Source organism: Mytilus trossulus, unplaced genomic scaffold (genome assembly GCF_036588685.1).
Source record: "Mytilus trossulus isolate FHL-02 unplaced genomic scaffold, PNRI_Mtr1.1.1.hap1 h1tg000244l__unscaffolded, whole genome shotgun sequence".
Taxonomy (NCBI): Eukaryota; Metazoa; Mollusca; class Bivalvia; order Mytilida; family Mytilidae; genus Mytilus; species Mytilus trossulus.
The window spans coordinates 2666469-2682232 of NW_026963317.1; the positions used below are offsets into that span (position 1 = coordinate 2666469).

At 32.9% G+C, this 15764-nt stretch overlaps 2 protein-coding genes across 2 annotated transcripts in view; one reads left to right on the forward strand and one right to left on the reverse strand.

The window, feature by feature from the left end:
• Positions 1-4634: 4634 nt before the first annotated feature.
• The window catches only part of LOC134701354 (uncharacterized), a 37593-nt gene continuing 26463 nt past the window's right edge, over positions 4635-15764 (reverse strand). Inside the window, exons 6-7 of the mRNA XM_063562490.1 lie at positions 11567-11742; positions 4635-6273 (exon numbers count right to left, since the gene is read on the reverse strand). Coding sequence (XP_063418560.1) covers positions 6139-6273; positions 11567-11742 — 311 coding nt within the window. The 3' untranslated portion in view covers positions 4635-6138. The remainder of the gene's footprint in view (positions 6274-11566; positions 11743-15764) is intronic.
• On the forward strand, positions 13028-14707 carry LOC134701355 (collagen alpha-2(VIII) chain-like). The gene is made up of 3 exons (XM_063562491.1): positions 13028-13140; positions 13305-13358; positions 14273-14707. The coding sequence occupies exons 1-3, from the start codon at positions 13065-13067 to the stop codon at positions 14689-14691; spliced, it is 549 nt and encodes a 182-aa protein (XP_063418561.1). The 5' UTR covers positions 13028-13064; the 3' UTR covers positions 14692-14707.

Genomic DNA, 15764 nt, shown 5'->3' on the forward strand with positions numbered 1-15764 from the left:
CATAGTATGTAAAAATCCATAAGTAAGAGTAATTTAAGTAAATGAAATAATTTTGTCGGTCAAAGCATGATGTTTTTATATAACCACAGAGTCAATTCAAAAGAATATCTCAAAAATGTACAAGCAATATTAATAAAGACTAATAAAATAACACTATAACGCGTTATTAGGATGATAACCAACGTCAGTACGCAAAATCTATACTTCAAGACCATCTTGTATTATTTGTGAAGTTGATACGGAATATTTATCAACAAGTTCTGGGTATCTTCCGATGAACTTTTTTAGAAAAAGGACTAGACGTTCTTTGACATACCCCTGGTTCATCAACTTTCTGCTCAGACACTGGTGACGTTGTACAAAGTCTGAATAGGAGCTGCAAGCTCTTGAATACCTAATAAGTTGGGAAATGTATATTCCATATGCAGGTGAAGTTGGTATATTACTACTAAGGTGGGGGAAATTGATAATTTCAAAATTGAAATCGTCTCGTATGTCATAGATTCTGGTACTGAGATGACTGTGTATGTCAAATTCGAGGTATAAGTCTAAAAATGAGGCGGAGGAAGCCGTGTCTGTGGTCTCTTTAATTTCTAGTTCTGGTGGGTATATTAATGGAACCCAATCAGAAAAGTTCGGATTGTTAATGGAAAGAACATCATCAATATATCTGAAAGTGAAATTAAATAACCTGGCTTCTTTGATCTTCTTGTTTTTTACAAGTGTCTGAAAGAACTCCGATTCATATGAAAATAAGAAGAGATCGGCAAGGAGAGGCGCACAATTCGTTCCCATAGGAATGCCGACAATTTGTTGAAAAAGTCTACCTCCAAATTCAACAAATATATTGTCAATAAGAAACTCTAGCATACTGATCACTTGTTCCTCTGTGTAGCATGTTTTACCCTTTTGTTCCTTATTAACAAAATATGCCTTATGGTATCCCAACGTGATAAATTTATAGCGTATGCTACCATTTTTATGATGAAAAGCATTGTGGATTATTTCTTTTAGACGATTTTTCAATTTCACATGGGGATTTGTTGTATACAAGGTTGAAAAATCAAAAGTTTTAATAGATCTAATTTCAGAAAAAGATCGAGATTTAAAATTATCCAGAAGTTCTTTAGAGTTTTTAAGAATCCACATATGATTAATACCACTGCGTGAGTAAACAGTTTCACAGTATATCTGAAGTCCCTCTTTAACTGCTGACAGAATTTTAGTCAATCTTACGGACAATTCTTTAGTAGAACAAGCAGATGAGCCAGCAATGTACCGTTGTTTGTACGGAATTTTGTGAAGTTTAGGTATCCAATACAAACAAGGTAAGTCCTCCGATTTGTTGTTCAATGTAATGTTCATAGAAGCCATGAAGGACTTATGATTCGCTAAAATCTCATCCTTGTCAAATGATATGTTTTTGTATGTGGGATTACCTGAGTGCTCATTTATTCCTAATTCTTTTATAAGACATTCGTAGTAATACGATTTACATACAAAGACAATATTATTTGAAGCTTTGTCCGCAGGAACAACAACATACTTATCCTGAAGAGATGATAGACATTTTACAGCCTCTTTGTCACTAAAAATGGACTTGGGTCGATCATTCACACAGTTCTTCTTAAATTAGCCCAGTAGTTTCAGAGGAGAAGATTTTTGTAAAAGTTAACGACGCCGGACGCCGGACGCAAAGTGATGAGAAAAGCTCACTTGGCCCTTTGGGCCAGGTGAGCTAAAAACCAGACGAGAAATTGTTCTATGGCCTCATAAGAGGGTGAAGCGAATGGAACATCATATGACACTTATTTTGCTCATCTGGCCTTAAAAGTCCAAATGAGCTGTTCTCATCACTTATCGTCCGTAGTCGGTAACTCTTTACCGTGATTCTGAACTTTTTCTGGAGAACCTCTATATGGAATGAAACCAAACATTGCATGCATTATCCTTGTGATGTGCTGACCTAGTGTTGGTATTTTGAAGCTGATCTATCACCAAAGATTGCCTCCAGCAGGGACTTAGTTTAACACCATATGGGAAATACATACAAATGTCTTCTTTTAGAGAACCATGAAACCAAACATTGCATGAATAATCCTTGAGATGTGCTGAACAAGTGTTGGTACTTTGTAGCTGATCCATCATACACAATGGTCGCCAGCGGGGACCTCGTTTAACATATGACCAATATGGACAATACACACAAATGTCTTCTTTTCGAGAACCACTAAATGAAACGGAATGGAAACGTTGCAGGCATGTTTCTTTAGAGTTGCTGACCAAGTGTTGTATCTTTGTAGGCGATCAATCATCCAAGATGGCCCCCAGTGTGGACTTAGTAATAGTTAACATAGGACCCTATTGAAAATACATACAAATATTTTATTTTATAGAGAAGCTGAATGGAATGAAACCAAAAACGGCATTGACCTATAATGGTTTACTTTTTTAAATTGTTATTTGGATGGAGAGTTGTCTCATTGGCACTCACACCACATCTTCCTATATCTATGAATATCTTTAATGAGGTGCTGACCAAGTGCTGTTTCTTTTTAGGGAGCTACCATTTGATTTTTATGGGGGGGGGGGCAACGATTTAGGTAAAAAAAAGTCAGGACAAAATTTTTCATCCTAGCCCCCCCATAAAAATCAAATGGTAGCTCCCTTAGCCAATAAATTATCCAAGATGGCTGCCAGCAGGGAACTTAGCTGAACAAAGGAGCAACTAATATATTGAATATATACAAAGTCTTCTTTTGAAGAACCAATAAATGGAATGAAACAGAACAAGGCATGAATGTTCCGTATGTGGTGCTGATCAAGTGTTTTTACGTTGTAGCCAATCCATCATCCAAAATGACTTCCAATGTGGGACTTAGTTTCACAAAGGACCTTATGGGAAAACGTAAACAAATGTCTTCTTCCAAAGAACAGTCAACCTTTGAGTAGATTGAAACCAAACATGGCATAAATGTTTCTTTTGTTGTGCTGGCCAAGTGTTGTTACTTTGTAGTTCATCCATCCTCCAAGATGGCTGCCATCATTGAGATTAAAGTTTAACATAGGAACCTATGAGATACAATAAATGCTTCCTTCTAGAGGATCACTGAACGGAATGAAACCAAACATGGCATAAATTTACCTTATGAGGTGCTAATGACGTTTTGCTACTTTGTTGCTGATTTACTGTTCAAGATGTCCACCAGGAAGATATTAGTTTAACATATAACACTATGGGTAAATATGTAACCAATGTCTTCTTCTAAAGAACCTTTGAATGGATTGAAACCAAACATTGTATTAATGTTCCTTATGAGGTGCTTGCCCGGCACTAACCAAGTTTTGTAACTTGGTTACCGATTTGTCATCCAAGATGGCCACCAACGGCAAGCTTGTTATAAGGAATGACATAACAATGTTTTCTCATATGAACCATTGAATGGAATGAAATCAAATATGTTTTGGAAACCATGTAAAAATAGATGTTTACATGATTCGAAAAACGCAAGTAGAACCAGGTTAGCCACACATGCTCTTACAAGTCTCTTGTTCTGTTTTGCCTGAATCAGTTGTTTAGATTTTTAATGAACATTCACATTAAAAAAGTTTTACTGTCCATGTTGCTGTGTGTTTTTTTCTACATCGGCTAAAGGTGCAGGGGAGGGTTCAGATCTCAGTAAGAATGTTTAACCCCACCACATGTTTGTGCCTGTCCCAATTCAGGAGCCTCTGGCTTTTGTTAGTCTTGAAGGATTTTTTTTGGAAGTCTTAGATCACATTATGGTAGAAGCACATTGAAGCTATGAACAATATGCTTTAAGTTTATCCTTGTAGTTTGTTGATTTAACATTATATGTCTTGGATTTTATGGAATATTGATACCTGATGACCAACTACAGTCAATTTTGTTTGTACCTTGTTAGCTATCTAGCCTATATGTTGCTTCTTTCTGTTTTAGTTTAACATAGTTTTTCTTGTATTGGATGGTTGTTTGAGACACAAGTATCTATATTGAAGAAAATAAAGGCTGAAAATGCACTATTTACTTGTATTTCAATATGAATATGTACACTACTTCAGTTAACACATCAAATTCAATTATAAATGCTCCATGAAATTTGGAAAAGTCTCAACTGTATGACTTTCAACAATTTTGTAAGTGCAAGCAATTAAAATGCAGATTTATTTTAACTCTCATGTTAGTTAAATCATTCTTCATAATCATGGCAAATATTGAGAGTGCTTACAATGCAAATTTCCATACGATTGAATATTTTTCAGGGGGCATAACTCTTTTAAAAATAATTTATCAGCATTGATATTCATAGATTTTGAGAGATATGCTGATATAAATCTATTATATAAGTTTCATAAAAATCTTGCAACATTTGTACATGTGACAGGGTTAATAAGAACAGACAAACAAAAAGATGGAAGGGTGCCAAGTATTTTTTAGGTCTCCTGCAGCACAACATTAGGGGACAATTACTGAATAAATCAGACAGCATATAGATATTTTATTAAAGCAATAACAATGTATAACAATATAAAAATATATAATTAAAAAATAATTGAGAAAATCAACATATTCACATCAATTGTTTCAGAATGTAATTTTTTTCATCGTTAAATAATATCACAAATTAACATAATCAAGAAAATTAACACATTCACAATAATCATTTGATTTCATCATCTAATAATCTTAATCAGTTATCAATACAAATTTGTCCCTCTAAATAAATTATTGAATAAAAAAAGCAATCTGAACTATATTTAGTAAAATGACATCAACTTTGAGACAACAGTAACAAGAATGTGTCCACAGTACACGGATGCCCCACTCACACTATCATTTTCTATGTTTACTGGACCGTGAAATTGGAATAAATTCTCTAATTTGGCATTCAAATTAGAATGATCTTATCAAAGGGAACATGTATACTAAGTTTCAAGTTGATTGGACTTCAACTTCATCAAAAACTACCTTGACCAAAAACTTTAACCTGAAGTGTAACAGACGGACGAACGAACAGACGGACGGAGGAACGAACGCACAGACCAGAAAACATAATGCCCCTCTACTATCGTAGGTGGGGCATAAAAACTAAATGCTATAACCCAATTCAGATCATTCAATATATATTCTTAAAGTATTAGGGAGGATATAAATCGAGACTCTACACTCTTAAAATGTCCAAATATAGTTAAGTGTAGTAGTAACTGCTGAAGGGGTAGGGTTTTGTCAGACAATCCTGTAGATATCCTGTAAAATTTGCTATTTGTATGCTCTGTTGCAACCCCTTCCCCTACATCCATTAACAATATGTTTAAATCAACTATCGAAACTTTTACTTTTTTCAATCTAGGAGGAAAAAAATTTAAAAATAGACAGAGCTTATATACATGATGATGGCACTGAAAACCATGATGTATATATACAAACACAAATCAAAAACTGGACTAGAAAATATTTGACTACACAACAATTTACAAGTGATAATCATAACTTGTACGTGTATTTCTCGTTTCCATTCTCTATTTTCTGGTGAAATTATTTCTCCTATAAATTGAAGCTTGATAATGCCAAAAAAATGTATAAATGTAATAAAAAAAAGCTTGCTGTGCTTAGAAATAAAAGTATGTATCAAACCTACAAAACACAAAATACTCTGAAAGTTAAAATATTCAATGTCAATGAAAAAATTAAAAAGGTCAATAAACAGGACAATTGAAAAATGAAGAAAGGCAATATGAGGATTATATTAACAAGGATCCAAATATAAAATTTATTCTTGATTTGTGAAAGATGACTTTGGATGAAAAAGAAAAGGGGAAAAAAGATGGATAGTGGCTGAAATGTTTGAAAAATGGATTTCATTACAATAATATAAATCTTTCTGAATTATTAAAAAAGAAAATGGCCCACACAATGATACCCCCTGATCCTATATATAGGCTTGGCAAATTCCATGATATCTTTAGAACAAAAACTTAAACTGGTTTGATCAAACAAATTGGAGAAAGATTAAATTTATCATATATAATACATTTCTTAATGAGGATAAAAATCACAACTAATTATCTATTAATGGAACAGTAAATGACCCACCACCATCCTAAAATAAGTAAGTATTAACAAACACAAGATGAAATGTCCGTTCTGTACTCCCAACTGTTCCCCCAAAATCCAGTGCACAAAAATCCACCAGGACCTTTCAGACCATACTCTGGACCAGTCACTACATAATCTGGCAGCAGGTTAGAAAACTATAATAAAGAAAAAATCATCACAATACATTTAATCTGACAGAATTTGTATTCACATAATAGCAAACTGGTTGTTAAAATGAAATGAAAAAAAATAAAAAAATTTGATCTTGATACATCAACTGGAGGCTCTAAAGAGCCTGTGTCACTCACGTGCACCTTAGTCTATGTGCTGCAGTGCATATTAAACAAAGGACACTATATAACATTAAAGACATGACAAAATTCTCTGTTTTCACGACAGTGATTTGTTTGTAGATCTTACTTTATGGAACATTCTTGCTGTTTACAGTTATCTCTTAGTATCTATAATGAACTTGGTCCAGTTGTTTCAGAGGAAAAGATTTTTGTAAAAGATTACAAAAATTTACAGAAATTGTGGAAAATTGACTTTAAAAGGCAACCAGATGCTCCGCAGGGCGTAGCTTTATACGACCGCAGAGGTTGAACCCTGAACGGTTGGGGCAAGTATGGACACAACATTCAAGCTGGATTCCGCTCTAAATTTGGATTGTGATTAAATAGTTGACACAGCATAGGTTTCTGACACAGAATGAATGTATTCAAATGAACTTAAAATTTTTGTTTTCTCTTAGAGCAATTCACTATGCTGTTGAATATTAATCCTCTCAAAAAAATGTTTGAAGAAATTTTCTTTTTATTTATGAAATTTCAAATGAGAAAAATTGAACCCAATTTTTTATTCACATCCCCCTTTCCCTTATTCCAAAACTAATTTCAATTAAAATATTCTTATGGAGTTTGCAACAAATACTACTCATTTAAATACATCATAAAATATTAAGATGTAAAAAAACTGCTTGTTATCACTGAATGGTAAAGATTATTTAAATTTATCAGTTGGTAGTAAAAAGTGAATATACATTGTATATTGTATATATATAACAAAGATTTAAGTTGATTCTGGACAAAGAAAGATAACTCCAATTAAAAAAAATTCTTGCAGATATTTCTTGCTTACTATACTGGACAAAGAAAGATAACTCTTAATTAAAAAAAAAATTGCTATTTCACAATATTGTGAAATTAAATATTTCTTGCCATTGCACAATACTGTGCAATTGAAAAGACTTGCTATTGCACAATACTTAATATAATAATTTTAGATCCTGATTTGGACCAACTTGAAAACTGGGCCCATAATCAAAAATCTAAGTACATGTTTAGATTCAGCATATCAAAGAGGCCCAAGAATTTAATTTTTGTTAAAATCAAACTTAGTTTAATTTTGGACCCTTTGCACTTTAATTTAGACCAATTTTAAAACTGGGCCAAAGATTAAGAATCTACATACACAGTTAGATTTGGCATATCAAAGAACCCCAATTATTCAATTTTTGATGAAATCAAACAATGTTTAATTTTGGACCTCGATTTGGGCCAACTTGAAAACTGGGCCAATAATCAAAAATCTAAGTACATTTTTAGATTCAGCATATCAAAGAACCACAAGGTTTCAATTTTTGTTAAAATCAAACTAAGTTTAATTTTGGACCCTTTGGACCTTAATGTAGACCAATTTGAAAACGGGACCAAAAATTAAGAATCTACATACACAGTTAGATTCGGCATATTAAAGAACCCCAATTATTCAATTTTGATGAAATCAAACAAAGTTTAATTTTGGACCCTTTGGGCCCCTTTTTCCTTAACTGTTGGGACCAAAACTCCCAAAATCAATACCAACCTTCCTTTTATAGTCATAAACCTTATGTTTAAATTTCATAGATTTCTATTTACTTATACTAACGCTATGGTGCGAAAACCAAGAAAAATGCTTATTTGGGTCCCTTTTTGGCCCCTAATTCCTAAACTGTTGGGACCGAAACTCCCAAAATCAATACCAACCTTCCTTTTGTAGTCATAAACATTGTGTTTAAATTTCATTGATTTCTATTCACTTTAACTAAAGTTATTGTGCGAAAACCAAGAATAATGCTTATTTGGGCCCTTTTTTGGCCCCTAATTCCTAAACTGTTGAAACCAAAACTCCCAAAATCAATCCTAACCTTTCTTTTGTGGTCATAAACCTTGTGTCAAAATTTCATAGATTTCTATTAACTTAAACTAAAGTTATAGTGCGAAAACCAAGAAAATGCTTATTTGGGCCCTTTTTGGCCCTTAATTCCTAAAATGTTGGGACCAAAACTCCCAAAATCAATACCAGCCTTCCTTTTATGGTCATAAACCTTGTGTTAAAATTTCATAGATTTCTATTCACTTTTACTAAAGTTAGAGTGCGAAAACTAAAAGTATTCGGACGACGACGACGACGACGACGACGACGCCAATGTGATAGCAATATACGACGAAAATTTTTTCAAAATTTGCGGTCGTATAATAATTCCTGAAGGGGTCAACTGACCATTTTGATCATGTGACTTATTAGTAGAGCTTACTTTGATGAACATTTTAGCTGTTTACAATTTATCTCTATCTATTAAAATAGTCAAGAAAATAACCCAAAACTGTAAATTTCCTTGAATAACCAATTCAGGGGCAGTGACCCAGGGATCGAATTTAAGCTTTTTTGTGTACTGGCCAGCCGGACCAGTGGCCTAAAAATCTACTTGTCCGGCTCCAAATCTACTGGTCCTGCAAAAAATGACATTCCTGTAGATTTTTTGTGCATTCTGATTGTTCATGAGTAAGTACAGAATCTAACTTAAAATTTGAAGATCCCATTACAAAAATACATTTCTTTTATAGGTCTGTCACTGCAAATTTTTCATATACAATTCATGACATTGTGATGCAGTATATAATTTAACCATTCAAGATCTGTTTCCCAGGATTTTTAATATTAGTGTTTCCTATGTGTCAATTTTATAAACTTTATTCTGATCTTCCTTTTGAATGTCCCTTGTTTTATTTTTTTTGTTTCAAAGATATAAGCTGAACTGCATTTAACTCCACATGTTCTATATTTAGCCATGGCGGCAATCTTGGTTGATGGGCAGGGTAATAAGATACATTTTGTAAAGCAAGATACCCCAAGGATGATTTAGGCCAAGTTTGGTTTAATATGGCTGAGTAGTTTCAGAGGAGAAGATTTTTGGAAAAGTTCATGGACGACAATGACTACAGACACCAAGTGACGACAAAAGCTCACTTGGCCCTTCTGGGGCAGGTGTGCTAAAAAGTACTTTTTTTCGTGCTTTTACCCTCCTTTTGCATTTGCAACAGTGAATTCAGCAAGAAACCTTCTTTTTATAAGGTTGATTAAGGCATAGATAAAGTTTGGTGTTGTTTCTTTTTGCAAAATATTCTACAACTGGAAACAAAGCCAGTATTTTATGTAACTAGTACTACACCAAGTAAAATAATGATTAAGTCATTATGCATTGTTTATCTCCCAAGGCTGTAAAATTCTCTAATTGCTCCTAAGCATGATACTCATACATGACCTAAAAATTGGCAAGACAAAGTATTTTTATTTATAGGAATACTTACAGGTGACCTTGTCATTGGTGGTATAGTGGGAGTGGCCAGTGATATGTCATCATATAGTCCTTCATAAGAGTTTGACATCAATATCAATACAATATAATGATACTTACAGGTGACCTTGTCATAGGTGGTATAGTGGGCGTGGCCAGTGATATGACATCATATAGTCCTTCATAAGAGTTTGACATCAATATCAATACAATATAATGATACTTACAGGTGACCTTGTCATAGGTGGTATAGTGGGCGTGGCCAGTGATATGACATCATATAGTCCTTCATAAGAGTTTGACATCAATATCAATACAATATAATGATACTTACAGGTGACCTTGTCATAGGTGGTATAGTGGGCGTGGCCAGTGATATGTCATCATATAGTCCTTCATAAGAGTTTGACATCAAAATCAATACAATATAATGATACTTACAGGTGACCTTGTCATAGGTGGTATAGTGGGCGTGGCCAGTGATATGACATCATATAGTCCTTCATAAGAGTTTGACATCAATATCAATACAATATAATGATACTTACAGGTGACCTTGTCATAGGTGGTATAGTGGGCGTGGCCAGTGATATGTCATCATATAGTCCTTCATAAGAGTTTGACATCAATATCAATACAATATAATGATACTTACAGGTGACCTTGTCATAGGTGATATAGTGGGAGTGGCCAGTGATATGACATCATATAGTCCTTCATAAGAGTTTGACATCAATATCAATACAATATAATGATACTTACAGGTGACCTTGTCATAGGTGGTATAGTGGGCGTGGCCAGTGATATGACATCATATAGTCCTTCATAAGAGTTTGACATCAACATCAATACAATATAATGATACTTACAGGTGACCTTGTCATTGGTGGTATAGTGGGCGTGGCCAGTGATATGTCATCACATAGTCCTTCATAAGAGTTTGACATCAATATCAATACAATATAATGATACTTACAGGTGACCTTGTCATAGGTGATATAGTGGGAGTGGCCAGTGATATGACATCATATAGTCCTTCATAAGAGTTTGACATCAATATCAATACAATATAATGATACTTACAGGTGACCTTGTCATAGGTGGTATAGTGGGCGTGGCCAGTGATATGTCATCATATAGTCCTTCATAATAGTTTGACATCAATATCAATACAATATAATGATACTTACAGGTGACCTTGTCATAGGTGGTATAGTGGGCGTGGCCAGTGATATGACATCATATAGTCCTTCATAAGAGTTTGACATCAATATCAATACAATATAATGATACTTACAGGTGACCTTGTCATAGGTGATATAGTGGGCGTGGCCAGTGATATGACATCACATAGTCCTTCATAAGAGTTTGACATCAATATCAATACAATATTATGATACTTACAGGTGACCTTGTCATAGGTGGTATAGTGGGCGTGGCCAGTGATATGTCATCATATAGTCCTTCATAAGAGTTTGACATCAATATCAATACAGTATAATGATACTTACAGGTGACCTTGTCATAGGTGGTATAATGGGCGTGGCCAGTGATATGTCATCATATAGTCCTTCATAAGAGTTTGACATCAATATCAATACAATATAATGATACTTACAGGTGACCTTGTCATAGGTGGTATAATGGGCGTGGCCAGTGATATGTCATCATATAGTCCTTCATAAGAGTTTGACATCAATATCAATACAATATAATGATACTTACAGGTGACCTTGTCATAGGTGGTATAGTGGGAGTGGCCAGTGATATGACATCATATAGTCCTTCATAAGAGTTTGACATCAATATCAATACAATATAATGATACTTACAGGTGACCTTGTCATAGGTGGTATAGTGGGCGTTGCCAGTGATATGACATCATACAATCCTTCATAAGAGTTTGACATCAATATCAATGCTAGATTGTCTTTACTGTTCGGTGCTAATGTAAGAAGGCCTGATCGAGGATGACTGAATTTACATTTTGATAATGAAAATGAAGAATCTGCAAAAAACAAAAAGAAATATATTATAAGAAAAAACAATTGTCTAGTGATATTTCAAGCTCTGTTAACTGGACAATATATGCATTTTTTTCTTACTATACACTTCAGCTTATCAGGAATATTTAAAAAAAAAATAAATATAGACATTAAAAAGGATCAAAAACATTATTGCTCTACTTTTATGCAGGTGTTTACATAATTTTTTTAAAGGGAGAAATCTTAATTAATATGATCCAAACAAGGACTATAAGATAGAGCTCCTCCTAAGTTTCTAGTCCTTTAATTTTAAACTCTTAGCTTTGAGCATTCCTGATTAAGGTTAACCTATACATGACGCTCTTTAAAGCATGTATTAGTCCCAAAGAATTTGTTTGTAAATCTTGCATAAATTGTTATTTTTGTTTTTTACAATTTACTCCATCTATCATTGTTCTTAAATTATTGGCAAAACATGGAAACATTTAATACTGTTAATTTAGGACAATAATTGTTTTAGCAGTTATCCAATGGTTTCAGTCAACCACTATTTAGAAAGGAAATCATGCATGTTTTCTTATAAAATCATCATTTAAGGATAATAACTCAAAAAGGGAGACAATTCTGAAATAAATGGAAACATTGGAAGGCATGTTGATTGTTTTCAATCATTTTTTCCCCTTAATCTCTTAATTTTTTTTTTCAATACCTATATCTATCTATAAAAATTTGGTGATGGAACAAAATGTAACAAACAAGATACTCAAATGAACAGGCAAGCCCAGCAGTTTGTTAAGTTAACGCATGACAAAGATTACAGAGCAGGGCAAATAGGTATAAAGTGATGGCAAAAGCTCACATGTACTTTGTGTTCCCTATATCACCTAGAAGTCAAGTAGAAGTAGTCTGTAGAAGTAATTTATAATATAAGTATATAATAATATAATAATATATCTATTTAGAAATATATCTATTTATAATCTATTTTATAATATAAGTATACAATAATATATCTATTTAGAAATATATCTATTTATAATCTATTTTATAATATATAAATATTGGTAGATTTTATTCATACATTATTTAATGTATTCTAAAACCTTTTGTCATATTTAATTTGAACATACCATGAAAATTTCAGCAAAAAATGTAATCTAAGCTGTTAAAACCGTTGTCATGTTAGAGTGCATGATAAAAACTCATTAACCATATCCATTACATATTAATTGACAGCTGGTTTTCTTCAAGTCAGGCAATGGTACTATTACTAACACTATATAATAGAGTCACACCACAGAAACAATCAGTCTGTTCTTAGTCATCATCCAGCATCCAGATCAAGATGAGTTACTACACCACAGTATTGACACTATTGTTCTTGGCAGAAATAGTTATGGGATCATGTGACACAAAATTAGGTAAATAAAATTATATTTTTTTTTACTTTATAAAATAATTAAAATAAAGAATTATTGAAATGAAATCAAAATATTACGCATACATGTTGGATTATGAACTTGCAAAAAGAATGTTATCAAAGATACTCAAATAAAACATTTCATAATGCAATATTTATTTTCAGGGTGTTCGCTTCTTAGTGATCTCCTCGAAATGGCAATGAAACATAAGAGTCCAGGTAAGTTTCATATAATTACATTAGATGTATGTTTCATTATAATTAATGATTCTGATTGGCTACTCTGATATCTTGCCATATCTTTCAGCAACTTCATTACACAATAAAATTTTATCATTCATGATGACACTAGGTTCCACAATGAAGTGCACAGGTAAATTAAATTAAAACTTGATAAAAAACATGTTTTCATGATCATAGCTAAAAAAGTAATTATAAGTATTGAATGCTTCTTTTTGTAACTTCATAGGGTTGCAAAAGCTTTGACCGTGTGCACATTTTTAGAATGAAATGCAGAAGCGCTTCATACAAAATGTACTTCGGTCAACGCTTTTACACCCCAATGAAGTTACAAAAAGAAGCATTAAATTCTTCAATATATTTACTTTTAGGCTAAAACTGTGTTATTTGTACATTCAAAATGCTGCAAAACATAAACTTTGGTTTTATATTTAATCTATACATATATTTTCTTCTTTTATTTAACAAGTTTACAAAAAATGTAGTAAAACCTTTTTACCACAACAAACATGAATAACTGTATACTGGTGAATTCAATCATTATAACTGCATTAAAGGAGATGTTATGTATTTGTCAATGAGAGCCAATGACAGAATAAACTGAGTTGACTGCATTGAAAAAAAAGTAACTTGATGATTGATAACATTTCCCTCATTCTGAGGCTGGTACAAATATCATGCGAACATTTACAATAAAATCACATTCTATGTTTCATTACACCTTTTATTTCATGTCCTTCCATGTATATTTTCAGTTTTTACACTAGCAATCATAATCCATTAAAGTTGACTTATAAAAAATGAAACACTATAAGGCTTACAAACAGCAATTTTGATAGCTTTCAAGTTTCGTACATACATTTTATTTTTATGTTCTCATACTTTCATTTTAGATAAAGGCTGTCAGTGTCTGAGTAGAACCACAATCCCAGCCTTTCAATCAATGCTGACTCAACCACAAACCCCTGGAGACAAAGGTGTTATCAAGTTTGATAAAGTTGTCACCAATATACGAAAAGGCTATAACCCAACCACTGGTATTTTTACCGCTCCAATTGCTGGAGTTTATCAGTTTTCTTATACTGTAATGACTCAGCCTGGAAAGCATCTGATTGTCTACCTTTCTCATAATAATATAAAGCAACAAACCACATGGCTGAAAGGTACTAGTCATGAGACTGGAACAGCAATTACTATTTTAAACCTGAAGAAAGGGGATCAAGTTGATGTAAAGGTCCTGGGCAGGGACACTATTAACAGTAATAGTGCTGACATACTTAGCTGGTTTTCTGGCTATCTCATAGCACAATAAAATATAATATACCTTGTTTTTTTCCATTTTAACTAGACTCTTTGAAGAGTCTGAGTCTATGACAGATATTACTTTAACATCTTATCGATTGCATTACAATAACTTTTCTAATTTAATGTAATCGATTACATTACAATTACACCTAATTTCAAATGTAATTGTTTACATTAGATATTTTCTTTAGATAACTAATGAATACATTATATACTGTGGTATAGACTCTATGTACAACAATAAACATCAGTCAACCACTATTTAGAAAGAAAATTATTCATGTATTTCTTATTAAATCATCATTTAAGGATGATAACTCAAAAATGGAGTCAATTGATTATTATTCTGAAATAACTTGAAACATTGGAACAGCATGCTGATCCTTTTGATCGAATTTCTTTTTTTCTCTTCCATCTCTCATAATTTTTTAACATAACCTGTAAACCAAAAATGAATCCTGACACAATCTTTTCTATATCTATCTATGACAGTTTGGTGATGGAACAAAATGTAACAAACTAGAAAGCAAAATTGAGATGATGAGGCCCAGCAGCTTCAGAGCAGACAAATTTTAATAAAGCAGGGGGAGATTACAGAGAAGAAAAGATATAAACAGATGAAAAGTGATGGCAAAAACTCATATGGACCTTTTGATTCATATAATCTTTAAAGTCAAGGGTTCAATCAACTAAAAATAGTTAAGTGACACTTTCATTTTGTGATTCATCTGGGTATTTTTGTCTCTGGGCTGCTGTCACATTGACATAGAATCCACATCTAAATAAAATGTATTCCAGCATCATTTATCAAGGACAAAACTTGTATACTTCCAAAGTAAGTTCTGTAATCATACTAAAAACAAGAATGTGTCCCCAGTACACGAATGCCCCGCTCGCACTATCATTTTCCATGTTCAGTGGACCGTGACATTGGGGTAAAAACTCTAATTTGGCATTAAAATTAAAAAGATCATATCATAGGGAACATGTGTACCAAGTTTGAAGTCGATTGGACTTCAACTTCATCAAAAACTACCTTGACCAAAAACTTTAACCTGAAGAGGGACAGACGGACGGACG

Coding starts and splice junctions, on each gene's coding strand:
- LOC134701355 (XM_063562491.1), top strand. CDS start 13,065: ATGAGTTACTACACCACAGTATTGACACTATTGTTCTTGGCAGAAATA. Junction 13,141..13,304: donor ATCATGTGACACAAAATTAG/GTAAATAAAATT, acceptor ATTTATTTTCAG/GGTGTTCGCTTCTTAGTGAT. Junction 13,359..14,272: donor AATGAAACATAAGAGTCCAG/GTAAGTTTCATA, acceptor CTTTCATTTTAG/ATAAAGGCTGTCAGTGTCTG.